This window comes from Chiroxiphia lanceolata, chromosome 1 (assembly GCF_009829145.1).
Source record: "Chiroxiphia lanceolata isolate bChiLan1 chromosome 1, bChiLan1.pri, whole genome shotgun sequence".
Classification (NCBI taxonomy): Eukaryota; Metazoa; Chordata; class Aves; order Passeriformes; family Pipridae; genus Chiroxiphia; species Chiroxiphia lanceolata.
The window spans coordinates 152060895-152073821 of NC_045637.1; the positions used below are offsets into that span (position 1 = coordinate 152060895).

A 12927-nucleotide genomic window follows, 5' to 3' on the forward strand; every position below is an offset into this window, starting at 1 on the left:
CAGACAGTTATTGGCAGTTTGTAAGCACCCAATGGCATGTGTATCAAATATGGAATGGTAGAGATGCAGCTGAGACGACAGCATTGTTAAAGCTTTAAATTGATGGATTTTCTAGTGTTTTTCCCTGTGTCATCATTCAGAGCAAGCCTGGCACTGTCGGGGATGAGTAACCTGATAAAGACTATTACATGCATTTAAAGAACCCAACTCTGTCATAACTGGGAAATTTCAAGTATTTAAAACCCTCTGAGATAGCAAGTCATCAGCCCGTCTATGACAGAGACAGGAATATCAGGAATATATCACTGAAGAGATAATAACACGGCTTCAGTAGTATTTATACAGATTTCAGGCTACTGAAATGCTGCTCCTCACAGGCTATTTTCCTCTTTCAGAGCAAAATCTGGTACCTAGTGGGGATTGAGTGGCATTACCTTCATCACCACTTCCAGTAGAGATGCCTGTCTGAGAGTAGCTGAGCTTTTACAATAGTGTACTGTAAGATGCAAATTTGTTTTCTGGACAACATGATAACAAACCCAGGATGCTCTGAAAATTCACTGATTTTGCTACTTTTTTTCTATGCTGTGTAAAGCTGAGGCTGGAACAGAGCATGAAATTTCGCCCTTTAAAAGCTTTATGATACTTCACAAAAACCATTTCCACACTACATTAAGCCCAGCCCAAAGTGCTTTCACAGTTTTGAAACAGATAATGCTGCAATATTTGAAGGGTTTGGACTTACACCTCAAAGAAGTAGTTACAGGGTTGCCATGGTTTAGTCAGTCAAGTAGAAGTTGCACATTGCAAACATGCGGCTGCAGGGAAGATTTCACTCACAAATTAAGCTGGTTTTGGGTGTCTACACGTGAATAGAGTGTGTAGGCAAAAGTGGAGCTAGTCCATACTGCCAGTGAAGACTAAAGTTCAGGTGAGCAGAGGGAGGTGTCTATTGCAGGCCAAGCTGATGACAAAAAGGTTGTATCTACTGGCTTGAATTTGTGATATAGAAAGCCATTTGGTGACCCCCATTATATCCCACTAGGCTTCCCATTTCCCAGTCAGATGTGAATCTTCTCTAGATCCTGCATCACCTGGTAAGACCCACCTTACCAGAGGATGCCTCAGACAGTCTACAGCCTCTCAAACTTATATCTGTGTTTAGGGAAATAAATCAAGACCACCTACGTCACCCAAGTTGGGTGTCTTAACCTTGGACTGACTCCTGCAGAAATGCCCATTCCCACCATAATATTAGAGTGATATAGCTGGAAAATCAGTTATGGAATCATTCCAGATCTGCTAGTAGATTGTTATCAAGGTACATAAGTACATGAGTCGAATCATCCTGCCTTTGACAAGCTTGACTATGTCTGAACTCATTTAAGTTACAGGAGACGGGAAGTTTTGGCTCGTGGCTTTGGACAGACAACTTCAGACTGCTGCAGTGAAGGGGATATTTCTCCCACTACAGACAGCTCAAAGAATGCCAGAACAGCCAAAAAAACCTGAAAACCTGGTGGGAACAGCCAGCTGATCCTAGTCCAAGTGCACAAAATGGAAGTGCACTGGATTGATAGAAAGTCCTGATGGGTTATGAAATCATAGCCTGGGTTCCAGCCCCTCATGTTCTCTGTGACACCAGTGAAAAAAAAAAGACATAAAAAAGGCCTGCTGTCTACATGGGAGATTCTCCTTCTGCATTTACAGTGTAAACCTGATGAATGTGACAAGTAGAACTGAAGGGACTTCTGGTGCCTTAAACCTTATCAGATGGTGCAGCACAGCAGCTCACAAAAACATAAGCACAGTCACAAGCAACCCAGGTGTATGGCAAGGTTTGGAAAATCACAGAATATTCTGAGCTGGAAGGGACTGACAAGGATCATCGAGTCCAACTCCTGGCCCTGCACAGGATAGCCCAACAATCCCACCCTGTCCCTGAGAGCGTTGTCCAAACCCTCCTGGAGCTCTGTCAGCCTTGGTGCTGTGCCCACTGCCCTGGGGAGCCTGTTCAGTGCCCAACCACCCTCTGGGGAAGAACCTTTTCCTAATATCCAACCTAAACCTCCCCTGGCACAGATTGTGGTGCCTGCACTTTTGGGGGAAGGTTTAAACCCTCCATTTAAAATGGAGTGGTGAGAATTTATGAAAGGAAAGTTGGGAAGAGAACTGAGAACACTCTGCTGCCAGCATATAAAAGTGGCACATGCCTAACCTGAGAAAGCCGTGTTACTTCTTGTTAACACCACCTCAGAATTAATGAGGAAGAGGAGAAATCACTAAAATAAAATAAAATACTGGTGCTTCACTGTCTGAAGTACAAAAGACGTTGCAGAGCAGCAGGATAAGAAGCCAAGCCTATTCTTTCTCATAGCCCACAATGATATTAAGAACCAGCAAAAGCAAAATATGTATACCAATAGAGCAGGAATAATGAAGACATGGAAATAACTTCAGCAGAAACACAAATTTTAACTGGACAAAGATGACACACTTAAATGCACATACATGAGACACTGCCAGTCTAAGTAGGGGTAAAAATAAATCTCTCACACTTTGGGGTGGAAGTGAAACACTGAGGGATATTAATGAAACATTTCTTGCTTGAGTGGCTGTACCTAAAATTAATTCTGAGGAACACCATCAATCTGCCCCCAACCCTCTTTTCTGGATGCAACAGGCATTGATCACTCACACAGAAATCCACATGGAAAAACTAACTCTCTCAGCTCAGCAGGGCAATCCCATTTTAAAAAAAGTCACCTGCAGCGTATCCTTAGCAAGAGCCCAGCTTAGAGGTAATTAGGTATGCCCAGAAATCATATTTTTAATTAATGAGGAACTTCAAAGAATTCTTAAAACGAAGACCAAAAATTTTGTAATCTGAGAAGGCTTCTTTTCCTCTACCCTGACCACTCAGGTAATAACCCAAATTTGATAAAGCTTTGAGAACAAAGGACACCTACAAAGAGGGCTGGGGAATTCAGGTGCACAGTAACAGTCTTCTACAAGAGACTGATGGAACTGTGACTTCATGTAAAAACATCTCATGTCTCTGTAATCAGGTATTCAATAAGTTCTGCCTCTCAAGAATTAATTACTTACCTCACCATTCAGGAAGCAGTAAAATACTGACACAAAGAAACCCTGGAAAGAACAGAAAGCAGTCAATGATAAGGTAAATATTTTAACACTTCCACTGATAGAGGGGATTGCCACTAAATGATATCTACAGCATCCAGCTGCCTCCCAAAATGGCCCAGACCCCTCACAGGTGCTATGTCATGTCTGACAGCTCTGTGTGGGTGTCTCAGGCACTCACAGGGGGTGTCAAACGGCTTTAGATGGTTTTGTGTGGGCAGGTTTATCATCAGGTTGCTTAAATTCCCCTGAGCTGAAGGGCTCTGTGGAATTTATTGACAACAGTGACCAGACCCTTGTAAGGACTGCAAAGATCAGAATTCCTGTGAGTGGAATCCTTCCCATTTTTGGTTTTAGCAATGGACTGTAATTATTGTCACCATAAAGGAGAGATTCCCTGTGCTTTCTTTCTTACATACATCTTCATAACACTAACAAGAAAACAAGCAGTGTAGTACTTTTTGAGACATTGAGTGTCAGCAGATGAAAAGTACAATCAATTTTAGGGAATGAAAGGTGTGGATTAGTTCACAGTAAAAGGTGAAGGTTCCTTTCTTCGCAGATTAAAAGTGACATTTTTCATTTTGGTTATTCAGTTGTGATTTCTGGTGAGATTGCCTGTGTGTCCAAGATAAATGTACAATCAGTAAAAACAGTACCCCAAAACTCATAACTTTTATAACCATAACCCTAGATTTGGCTTGACAGCTGTGTGCTTGTATTGACAACCCTGGGTATCATGGTGCTTGTTCCTGCACATAGGAAGTAAAATATCAATGTCAAACATGTTTCCATTCTAGTTCTAAAAAGTCTTTAAGCAGAAGTAAAGCTGTAGGACACACCTGGGCAGAAATGTGGGGCTAAAGATCATCCAAGGTCTTCAGTTGCTTTTGGTGCCAAATTCAGAAAGGTGGGGCAATTATTCACATTCCACTGCCTTTTACATCCTGGCAGAACTCCTGTTGAATTCAGGGAGGGAGGAGATGGGACGTGTTCTGATGGCTGAGTGAATGCACCATTGCAGGAGAGGTGGAGTGACAGGCTGGGCAATACAGCCAAAGTCTTCATCTCCCAAGTCAAATAGGTAGGTGTTGTTTCCCTTTGTTTTAACAACACCTAATCTGTCTCTGCCCACTGTGTGCTCTGTGAAGAGAGCAGCACCCTGGGAGGGTGATTCATCATCCTCTCTCAGGCAGTTAAAATGAAATATCATCTCTCCACTGACTTTAGATGGAGCCCAGGTGAGGAGCTGTAGCTATAGACTGAACGTAGTGCTGATATTAAGGGGGATGAATTCCTCTAGTACACACCTGAGAGGAGATCTCCACTCCACATGACATATTTATGTGTCTGTTGTGTATGTGTGAACTAAGCTGAGCTATTTTCAACTAGTATTTCCATCCTAGACTTCATTCCCATAAAGCACTGAGTATCCCTTCGGCAGTAGCTGATGCCAGCTGTAAATTTGCTCTCTTACCTGAAAAGACTGCAGGAAGGAATTGAAATAGATGAAAACGATCTGGGAAATGTCATCTTCACCAGGGTTGACAAAGAAGAGCATGTAGGTGATGCCCAGCAGAGGCAGGAGGACTAAGGTGGCCTTGACTGCCTTCCTGTGGGCAGGAAACAACACAGGAGTGAACACAAGGAAGGACAAGTGTGGTGGGGTGGGAAGGAGGAGCATGGAAGGAGTGACAGCCTCCCCCCACACCAGTGCCTGTCCACGTGGAGAAACGTGTTCTGGGAAAGGTTTTGCCTTTGAATCCTGCTGTTTGTGCCCACACTCTGAACCCCAGGGGATGAATGGGAACATTATTTATATCCCTCCCTTTCTCTCTCTTTTTTCTTCAGCTCCTCTCCTAGCAATAAGTCTTGCAACAGGCTGAAGCCCTGGAGACTCTCTGCAGGTTTGTTGAGTGATTTCCTATACCTCAGGGTGATGTTATCAGTGCACAGTTTAGCTGCTGGCCAGGGCAGGAATGCTGTGCCCAACAGACCTGCTCTATTCCAGTTGTTTGATTCTCTTTGGAGGGTTAACCCTTTCTCCCCCTCTCTCTGCAACACCTGCACACTAAACTCAACTGCACAAAAATAACAAACAAGCACGTGGTGCACAGTGAAGCATAAATGATTATTAACAGAATTATTAGGGGCTAATCCTTATTATTGGTACTAGAATAGTGTCTTGGAGTGTTGGCTGAGAACAGCTGTAATAGATTCTGTACAAACACAAAGACTGCAGCTTTACCAAGTCTGTATAAATCTCTTTATAATGCCATAGCAGGTAGATAAAGACAGGCAGGGGAGCACAGAAAAACTGCCAGTGTCACAACAGAGTGACAGTCTAAAAGCAGCTGCCACATTGTTTAATATCTGCTTAATAAATGTTTGGACTGCTTGGCTTTAGAGCATCAAGGTTTGCCTCAGGCTTTGGTGGAATTCTAAGGGTTTCTATTTAGGCTGTGAGAAAGACAATTCCTTCACAGAGCCTGTCCTGAGGACAAGATCCCTGTCATCTGATTGAGAACAAAGGCAGTTACTTCAAATTGCCTCAGATTCTAGTATTCCTAATGCTCCCTGAAAACTGCAGAGGGAATAGAAATATACTGATATTTGAATCAGGGCTTTTTCAGGCTAGTTTTAATTTTATGGCATGAGGTCTGAGCAGGAAAATAGGGTATTTTTCCCTTCGTTTTTCAGGAAATGCCCAGAGAAGTGTCTGAAAAAGAACATCAGACCAACTGCACTAACTTCCTCTTTGTCCCAAAAACCCAGACTGGAGTAAAAGGAAGGAATCAGGCAAAACAACAAAAACCCATTACTGCAGCAAAACTGCCTCCCAGGTCAAGAGCAGACTGATGGGAGGACATCAAGATTCCACTCAGCTCAGTACACTGAGATTTTATCCAGAAAAGATTTAGAGGATTGAGACAAATCTTGTTCCACAAAACCTGTGCTATTTCCTAGTGTAAAGACCTGCCTGTCCATAAATGCTCCAAAGATAGTGCAAATGGTAAGAAAAGGGTGCTCAGCATCTCTTGGTCTCTGAGAATTTGCTTTTAGACTGTTTAGGCTGATCTCAGCCCACCCTGGTGCCTGAAGGGACCAGGCCACCTTCCTTCTGCCTTACTAGTGCTTGTGAGGTTGCACAGTCAGCCAGTTATGGGAACTGATTTACCTGAGAATGCCCCCCCAAATTAAGGTAATGATTTGTTGAGGATCAGGTCTGTGATTCCCATCCCCTACACCCTAAAAAGAGCATTAGATGCCTGCATGCACACATTAATCATAAAATCACAGAATCCTAGAATGGTTTGGGTTGGAAGGGAACGTAACCATCTTGTTCCAACCCCCTGCCATGGGTAGGGACACCTTCTGCTGTCCTAGTTTGCTCCAAGCCCCATCCAACATGGCCTGGAACACTTCCAGGAATGGGGTAGCCACAGCTTCTCTGGGCAACCTGTGCCAGGGCCTTACACCCTCATAGGAAAGAATTTCTTCCTAATATCTAATCTAAATCTACTCTCTTTCAGTTTGAAGCCATTCCCCCTTGTCCTGTCACTACATGCAAATGGTAAGAAAAGGGTGCTCAGCATCTCTTTGTCTTTGAGAATTTGCTTTTAGACTGTTTAGTCTGATAATAAATAAATACTCTCTCTCCATCTTTTTTCTGGGCTCCCTTCAGGTACTGGAAGGTCACAATTAGGTCACCCTAAAGCCTTCTCCAGGCTGAACAATCCCAATTTTCTTAGCCTTCCTGATAGGAGAGGTATTCCATTGCTATAATCATTTTGGTGCCTCCTCTGGCCTCGCTCCAAGAGGTCCCTGTCCTTCCTGTGCTGGGACCCCTAGAGCTGGATGCATTACTCTAGATGGCACATGCTTGTGTACATATAGAAATTGAAGTTCCTGCCCTCACATGAGATCAAATCCTTCAGATTTCATTGAAAGGGGGGAATTTCACGTGTGTGTTGGGCCACGTGCAAGTCTGGAGAGGGTAAGAGAGTGGTGGCTGTGGCTGTGTACACGTCTCTGTGCCTGTAAACCAAGGCTGCTTGTGATGACTGGACATTGAAATGGAGTGGACAGAACAAAGGCAGGCAAAATTTTATGGAGAGCCTGCAAAAATAAGCACTGTGTGCCCAGTGTACGAGCTCCATCAACGGTGGCACCTGGAAAGACAAAGATGGGACAAGGACAGGACAAGCAAGGCAGTGCTTTGTTAAAACCAGAACAGCAAGAAGCAGCAGCTCACTTACCTGTATTGTATTGTCTCTGAAGTGGTTGAAGCTCTCAGCTTTGTCATTAAAATCCTAACTATGTTAAATAGAAATACAAAATTTATCTGGAAATGAAAGGAAGAGAGAGAGAAAAATAAGACCAGTGAGTCAAATAATGGCTTAAGGGATGTGATACACCCTAAAAGGCCCATTTTACAGTTCCAGTCTGACTGAAAACAGCCTCTTAGTTTTACCATTGATTGCAACAGACCCAGAATTTTACTAGAAATACCAGATTATACAGAAAACATCCAACAGCTCTTAATGTTTCCAAAACAGCAATGAAAATGGAATACAAAATTAAAGGTCCTAGCGAGGAACTTATTTTTATTTCCTTTTCTCCTTTCCTGGGCGCAACGAGGAACTAAGGGTGAGATTTTTGGCTCTTTGCCGGGCTCATCCAAGGCTCCCTGCACGGAGTGTTGGGCAGCACTGTGCTGTGATGATCTGGGAGGTGTTTGAACCCATTCTCCCATTCAACAGGAGGCTGAATGGTGGGATCAGGCTCCCCAAGTACAAGCCTGCACTGCAGAGATCTAAACGTGAAACAGTCACCACCAGACTCCCTTTGTATTTGCACACGTTGCACTCCACAGGAGACCTTTAAAACAGAGCAGATGAATCACACCTGTAGAGTGCCTCCTTTTTTGCACTGTCTTTAAAGGTAAAATGATGGATTTACTGCTTCCCTTTTTAATCTGCTGAGCTGGGTAATTATTATTTGTGTTACGGCCTCACCACTGAGAATTGAGATTTGCTCTAATTACTGTTGTTGTAGCATCTGTTGGGGAGTTTCTTACATAAGTTTCCTGTCAGTGTAAATGGGAAAGGGAAAAAAAAAAAAACCAAATTGAAGAGAAGGTTCTGATTTGTAGACTGTGGTCAGTGGAAGGTTTTGGCACTTAGGAGTAAGTTTTCAGTGGCTTTCAACACATAGAGTAGCTCATAACACACTGATCTGTCTCCAAGCTATCGGTGATGCAGGCTGTCAGAACCACAGAGCTGTCCCCTCAGGACTGCTGAGGTCCCAACCTAAGCCTGCGAGAAGGCATTTACCTCACACCCATTCCCAGGGTCCCAGGGCTCCTGGCATTTTGCAGCCTATGAATGGAACAAATCCACGATTCACTTCCCACTGTTTACAAACACTGCAGCAGAGCTGCCAATTTAAAGGTGTTCTCAGAATATGCTCCTTTATTTTTTCCCGTGCTACGCGGTGCATTTCAATGATCGCGGTACCTTGACATCCATCAGACCATTCCCTGTGGTTCCTGTAACACTGTTTATAACAAATGGTGCAATAAGCATCCAAACAGACACTGGGAGACTGGCAGTACTGGGAACTGTGTGCATCAAGCACTTACTACGTGAGACACAAAAAAGCTGCTCTAGGCATGAACGTGACATTTTTGGAAATTATTTTTCTTAGCAGAGTAGGGCCCTGGAGAGTACAAGGAATAAATAAAGCAGTGCAGTTGGTGTATTTGCTCTTGTTGGAATTGGTTTTTTTGTCATATTAAGAGCTTGAAGTCAACTGGCTCACAAAACCAGCTTCATATCCCTGTTTTGACTTGAATTTTGAACTCTTCACACTGGTGACTGCTCTGTTTCTAAGTTACAGAAAGATAAATGTTCAGGCAGTCCCTGAAATGTTCAGGTTCAGGGGGAGGTGGATGGGGGTGTCACTCATCCACAGAGAACTTTTGTCTCTGAAATTCTCCCGTCAAGTCTTGAGCTTCTTCATCAGCTCAGAGCCATGTTTGGGTAACTTCTACCGAAGATGCAAAAAAGGCATCTGAAACTTGACAATTTTGGAATCGTAATGGAAAAGTGCCAGATTGAATTATAGAGTCCTAAGCAAGAGTGAGTAAGATTAATCACATGGGATTAACATGATGAACTGGAGTGGAGAAGGCATTTCAAGTTTCCTGAGTCCTGCTTTGATGTGACAGCATCATTCCATTTGAACTGGAAATTCAAATTGCCACAGACTGCGTCAGGAAATTAGGGATTTTGACCTTTTCTGAAATTAAACTGCAGAAGTGTGATTCATCAGACCAGAAGGATAATTGCCAGCTGAAAACTTTGGGTGTTACTGCACTAGAAACACTCTTGTTCTATGTAAATCAATTTTTTGTTCTCCCAGTTCAGCTGCCCAAGCCAAGGCCTGAGCAGCACTTGAGGCTCTCCTGCACAGCTGAAGACTATGGGAGGCACTGGCACCTGTGACAAAGTGCTGGTAAGAGACCTCAACTCTCTACAAAAGCAATAGGAAGGCAAAACCATCAGTTCTTACTTTTAACAAGCTGCCCAGGTGGCAGAAGAAACCTTGATAGGGACATTATTTACAATTATATTTTCTGGGAGAAGGGAACAGCAACACTGGTCACTGAAACTGAGTCCTCTTCTTAATTTTTACATTGAATATGCCACACATCCTTAGTCACCTGGGCAGTGTTCAAGCCTGTGGGCCTGAAGGCAGACACTCAAATCCACTTGGGGAGTACTCAGTGATGTCCAATCTGCATTTCAGAGGGACTGCCATCCTGCTTCTTCCATTAATATTTGTAGTCTTCTTCTACAAATCTGCCTTTCCCTGCAAACTGGAGAATTGGGTTTTTTTTAAAAGGTTGGTAAATGGGACAAGTGGAAGTAGAGTATCCTGGACGGAAGGTACTGGAAAAATTAGTTTCATATATATGCCCAAGAGATGATGGCTGGGATGCAGAGGATCGTGAAGTCAGGAGAATCCTGTGGCCTTTTTTTATGCATAAAGTTAAGTTAGAAAAACAATTCACAACTCTCTCTGGCTTCAGAATCTATGAATAATGTATGCAGCTATTTCAAGGCTTGGTTTTCCACTTTCTCATAAGTCTTCTCTCCACAGCTGTCGCTGCACCAGGACAGGACACAGGTCCAGCCTTGATACACACACAGCTCCTGGTGTTGGCTTCATCCCATGGGCTTCTTCAGGAAAAGGAGTAGCTAATTTTTCCCCATTCTAGATTAGGTACCTAAGAGAGAACACCCAAATGACTTGGCCCTCCCTATAAAGCAATTCCATCACACGGTGAGGATAAGACAAGCATAAGGAGATAAGTTGGATTGACATAATTTAATTTTAAATTATTTCTACGCAGCTGGTTATCCCAGGGTCTATTTATATTCAGCAAAGAGAAAGGGGAACTTTTCAACAGTGGTTCATTTGATATGTTTTAAATGAGTGGCTTGGACTTGAACCAGCTGCCCACACAAATCACCCAGTGATCTCCAGGTTGTCCGTGACATCCCACCTGAGCTTCAGCCGAGTGAACATGGCTGTATCTACCAAGGTTCTGTGACACTGTCATCTGTGAAAGCTTAAAAAATGTTTTGAGGCACCAACATTTTGTCTCTACTGAAGTTTCTCTGAGAGACCTTTAAGACTTGAACAGGATAAGCCCTAACATGCAGGGCTTAGCAAGCAAAAAATTCCAAGGCAAGAGATGAAAATGTGGTCACATCAAAATACTTATTTTTGGTTTTGCCTACTAGAAGCACATTTCAGTGTGTTGACTTTTCATGATTTCTTTTCCAAAAAACACTCCATTTCAGAAAAACACTTGGCTCAACAGAACCTTTTAGGAGCGCTCAGAGAGGTCTAATCTGAAGATCAATTTTCACTGCATAATCAGATGGGATTTTAATTGTCCATTTGTCCCCACAGGGCCTGAGATCACAGCTCATTGTGATGATGGCTTGAGTTTGTTCAGGACAGAAGACACAATCTGGGAATCAAGCAGGGAACAGGCTGCTGCACACAGCCTGCAAAAGCTGAAGGATTGGAAATGAAAATGGAGCTATTTTCTCAGCTGGAGAGAATCCACACAGTTCTAGTGACTCCCAGATTGAGTCTGATTTACAGGCAAAGAAGATAAAGCCTCTGGTGTTTATCCCTCATATGTACAGCAGTGTTTCAAAGGAAAAAAGATCTTACTACTGCAAAGTGAATTTTCCTAGAAAAGACCCTCAGTGCTGTATTGAGCAAAGTACACAATTATTTGTCAAGGACTTGCTATTATTGGAGCTCTATGTCAACAGACTAATTTCTCTCAGAGCTGGACAGCTCTTGCAAAACCCACACATCAGTTCCATACATGGAGACAGGAAAGGTCATTTAAGAGGAGTAATGATGACAGGCAGTTTATCCTTTCTATTTATCCTTAAGCTGACTTTATATTTTCATTCATTTCTGTTTGTAGACATTTTCTGCTTCATAATGGAAAACAGAATTAAGGATTTTTACCTTAATATTTATTGACGGATAAAATGAACCCATAGCTGAAGTGTTGAAGGCAGAGTAAAATGTCTTATTTCTTCTTCTCTTACTTTTATTTATGCTATGCTAAGAATATCTTTATTGCTGGAATAAGATTCTCTCCAGCTACAGATGGGAAAGAAAGAGTTTTCATATCTTGCCAGAGCTTTGGAAGTTTAGTATTTCCATTTCTAAACTGAGATGAAAATTCAGACCCCCAAAATGGAGTTATAAACCAGTGATCCAAAAACCATTTGGACCATCTGCTTTGGCACTGATCAACTATAACCTGAACACACAAACCCAGAAACTCTTCTGAACCAAAAGAAACTTTTCAGTGAGTGATTTTTGGTCATAAAATTTTTGTTTCATAAAACCCAAACTCTATTTGAGAGAAAATTTATCTTCCTTAGGAAGATGAAATTGCCAAAATGCACAAAAGAGGGAACGCTGACTCGGAAGGTTTCTTTGCATTTTTCCCCGAGCCCAGGAGTTTAAAAGGGAAGTCATTAAGCTCTTCTCTTTTGAGAATTTAATGGACAACTGGCATTTATTTTGCTCATTTTCTGCTGGGGTTTGTATTTTATGCTTCACAGAAAGCTTTTACTTCTGTGCTTCTTAGAATGTTTGTTCCTCTTCACTCCCAGGAATTGTAAAAATTATTCCATTTAGGCTTTGTATTTTTATGCAATGTCGTAAAATCCACCTCAGGATTAAGTAACCCAAACTGGGATCAGAGCAGTCATTTCAGAGGGAGCATTAGATGCTGTCATCCTGCCCTCAGACGAACAGCCTGGCAGTTTATTAATGCTCTGTTTTAATTGTTCTCCCATGCTGTCCTGACACAATCCTCAGACAGTGCCTTTTTATCACAAAAGTTTCCTTTTCAAAGGTCACAGGCATCACAACGACTCCTTTGGGCACAGGGCTGGAAAATACTTTTATGCACAATCAGGAAAAACGAGATGCGATTAAGAAGAATGAGGCGTAACGAGGTGATGGTCATGATCAGGGAGACTCTTGGAAGAGACTTCCTGGAGCAGCAGGGAAAGATCCACTGCAGGGAAGCAGGGCAGGAATGTCCTGGAGATTGTAAGGGAGTTGTGTTTTGGTGGGGAAAGCAGGGAATGGTAAATGGACAGACACCTTCCTTACACATCAGCACACAGACGCTTTGCCCACACTGCCACATAAACCTAAGTCCAA

General features: G+C 42.7%; 1 protein-coding gene across 2 annotated transcripts in view; it reads right to left on the minus strand.

Moving 5' to 3' along the window:
• CRHR2 (corticotropin releasing hormone receptor 2) overlaps positions 1-12927 on the minus strand; it is a 142322-nt gene that overhangs the window by 12028 nt on the left and 117367 nt on the right. For both annotated transcript variants that reach the window (XM_032702533.1, XM_032702543.1), the window contains 3 exons: positions 7404-7489; positions 4622-4757; positions 3109-3150 (listed from right to left, as the gene is read on the minus strand). In XM_032702533.1, coding sequence (XP_032558424.1) covers positions 3109-3150; positions 4622-4757; positions 7404-7489 — 264 coding nt within the window. The remainder of the gene's footprint in view (positions 1-3108; positions 3151-4621; positions 4758-7403; positions 7490-12927) is intronic.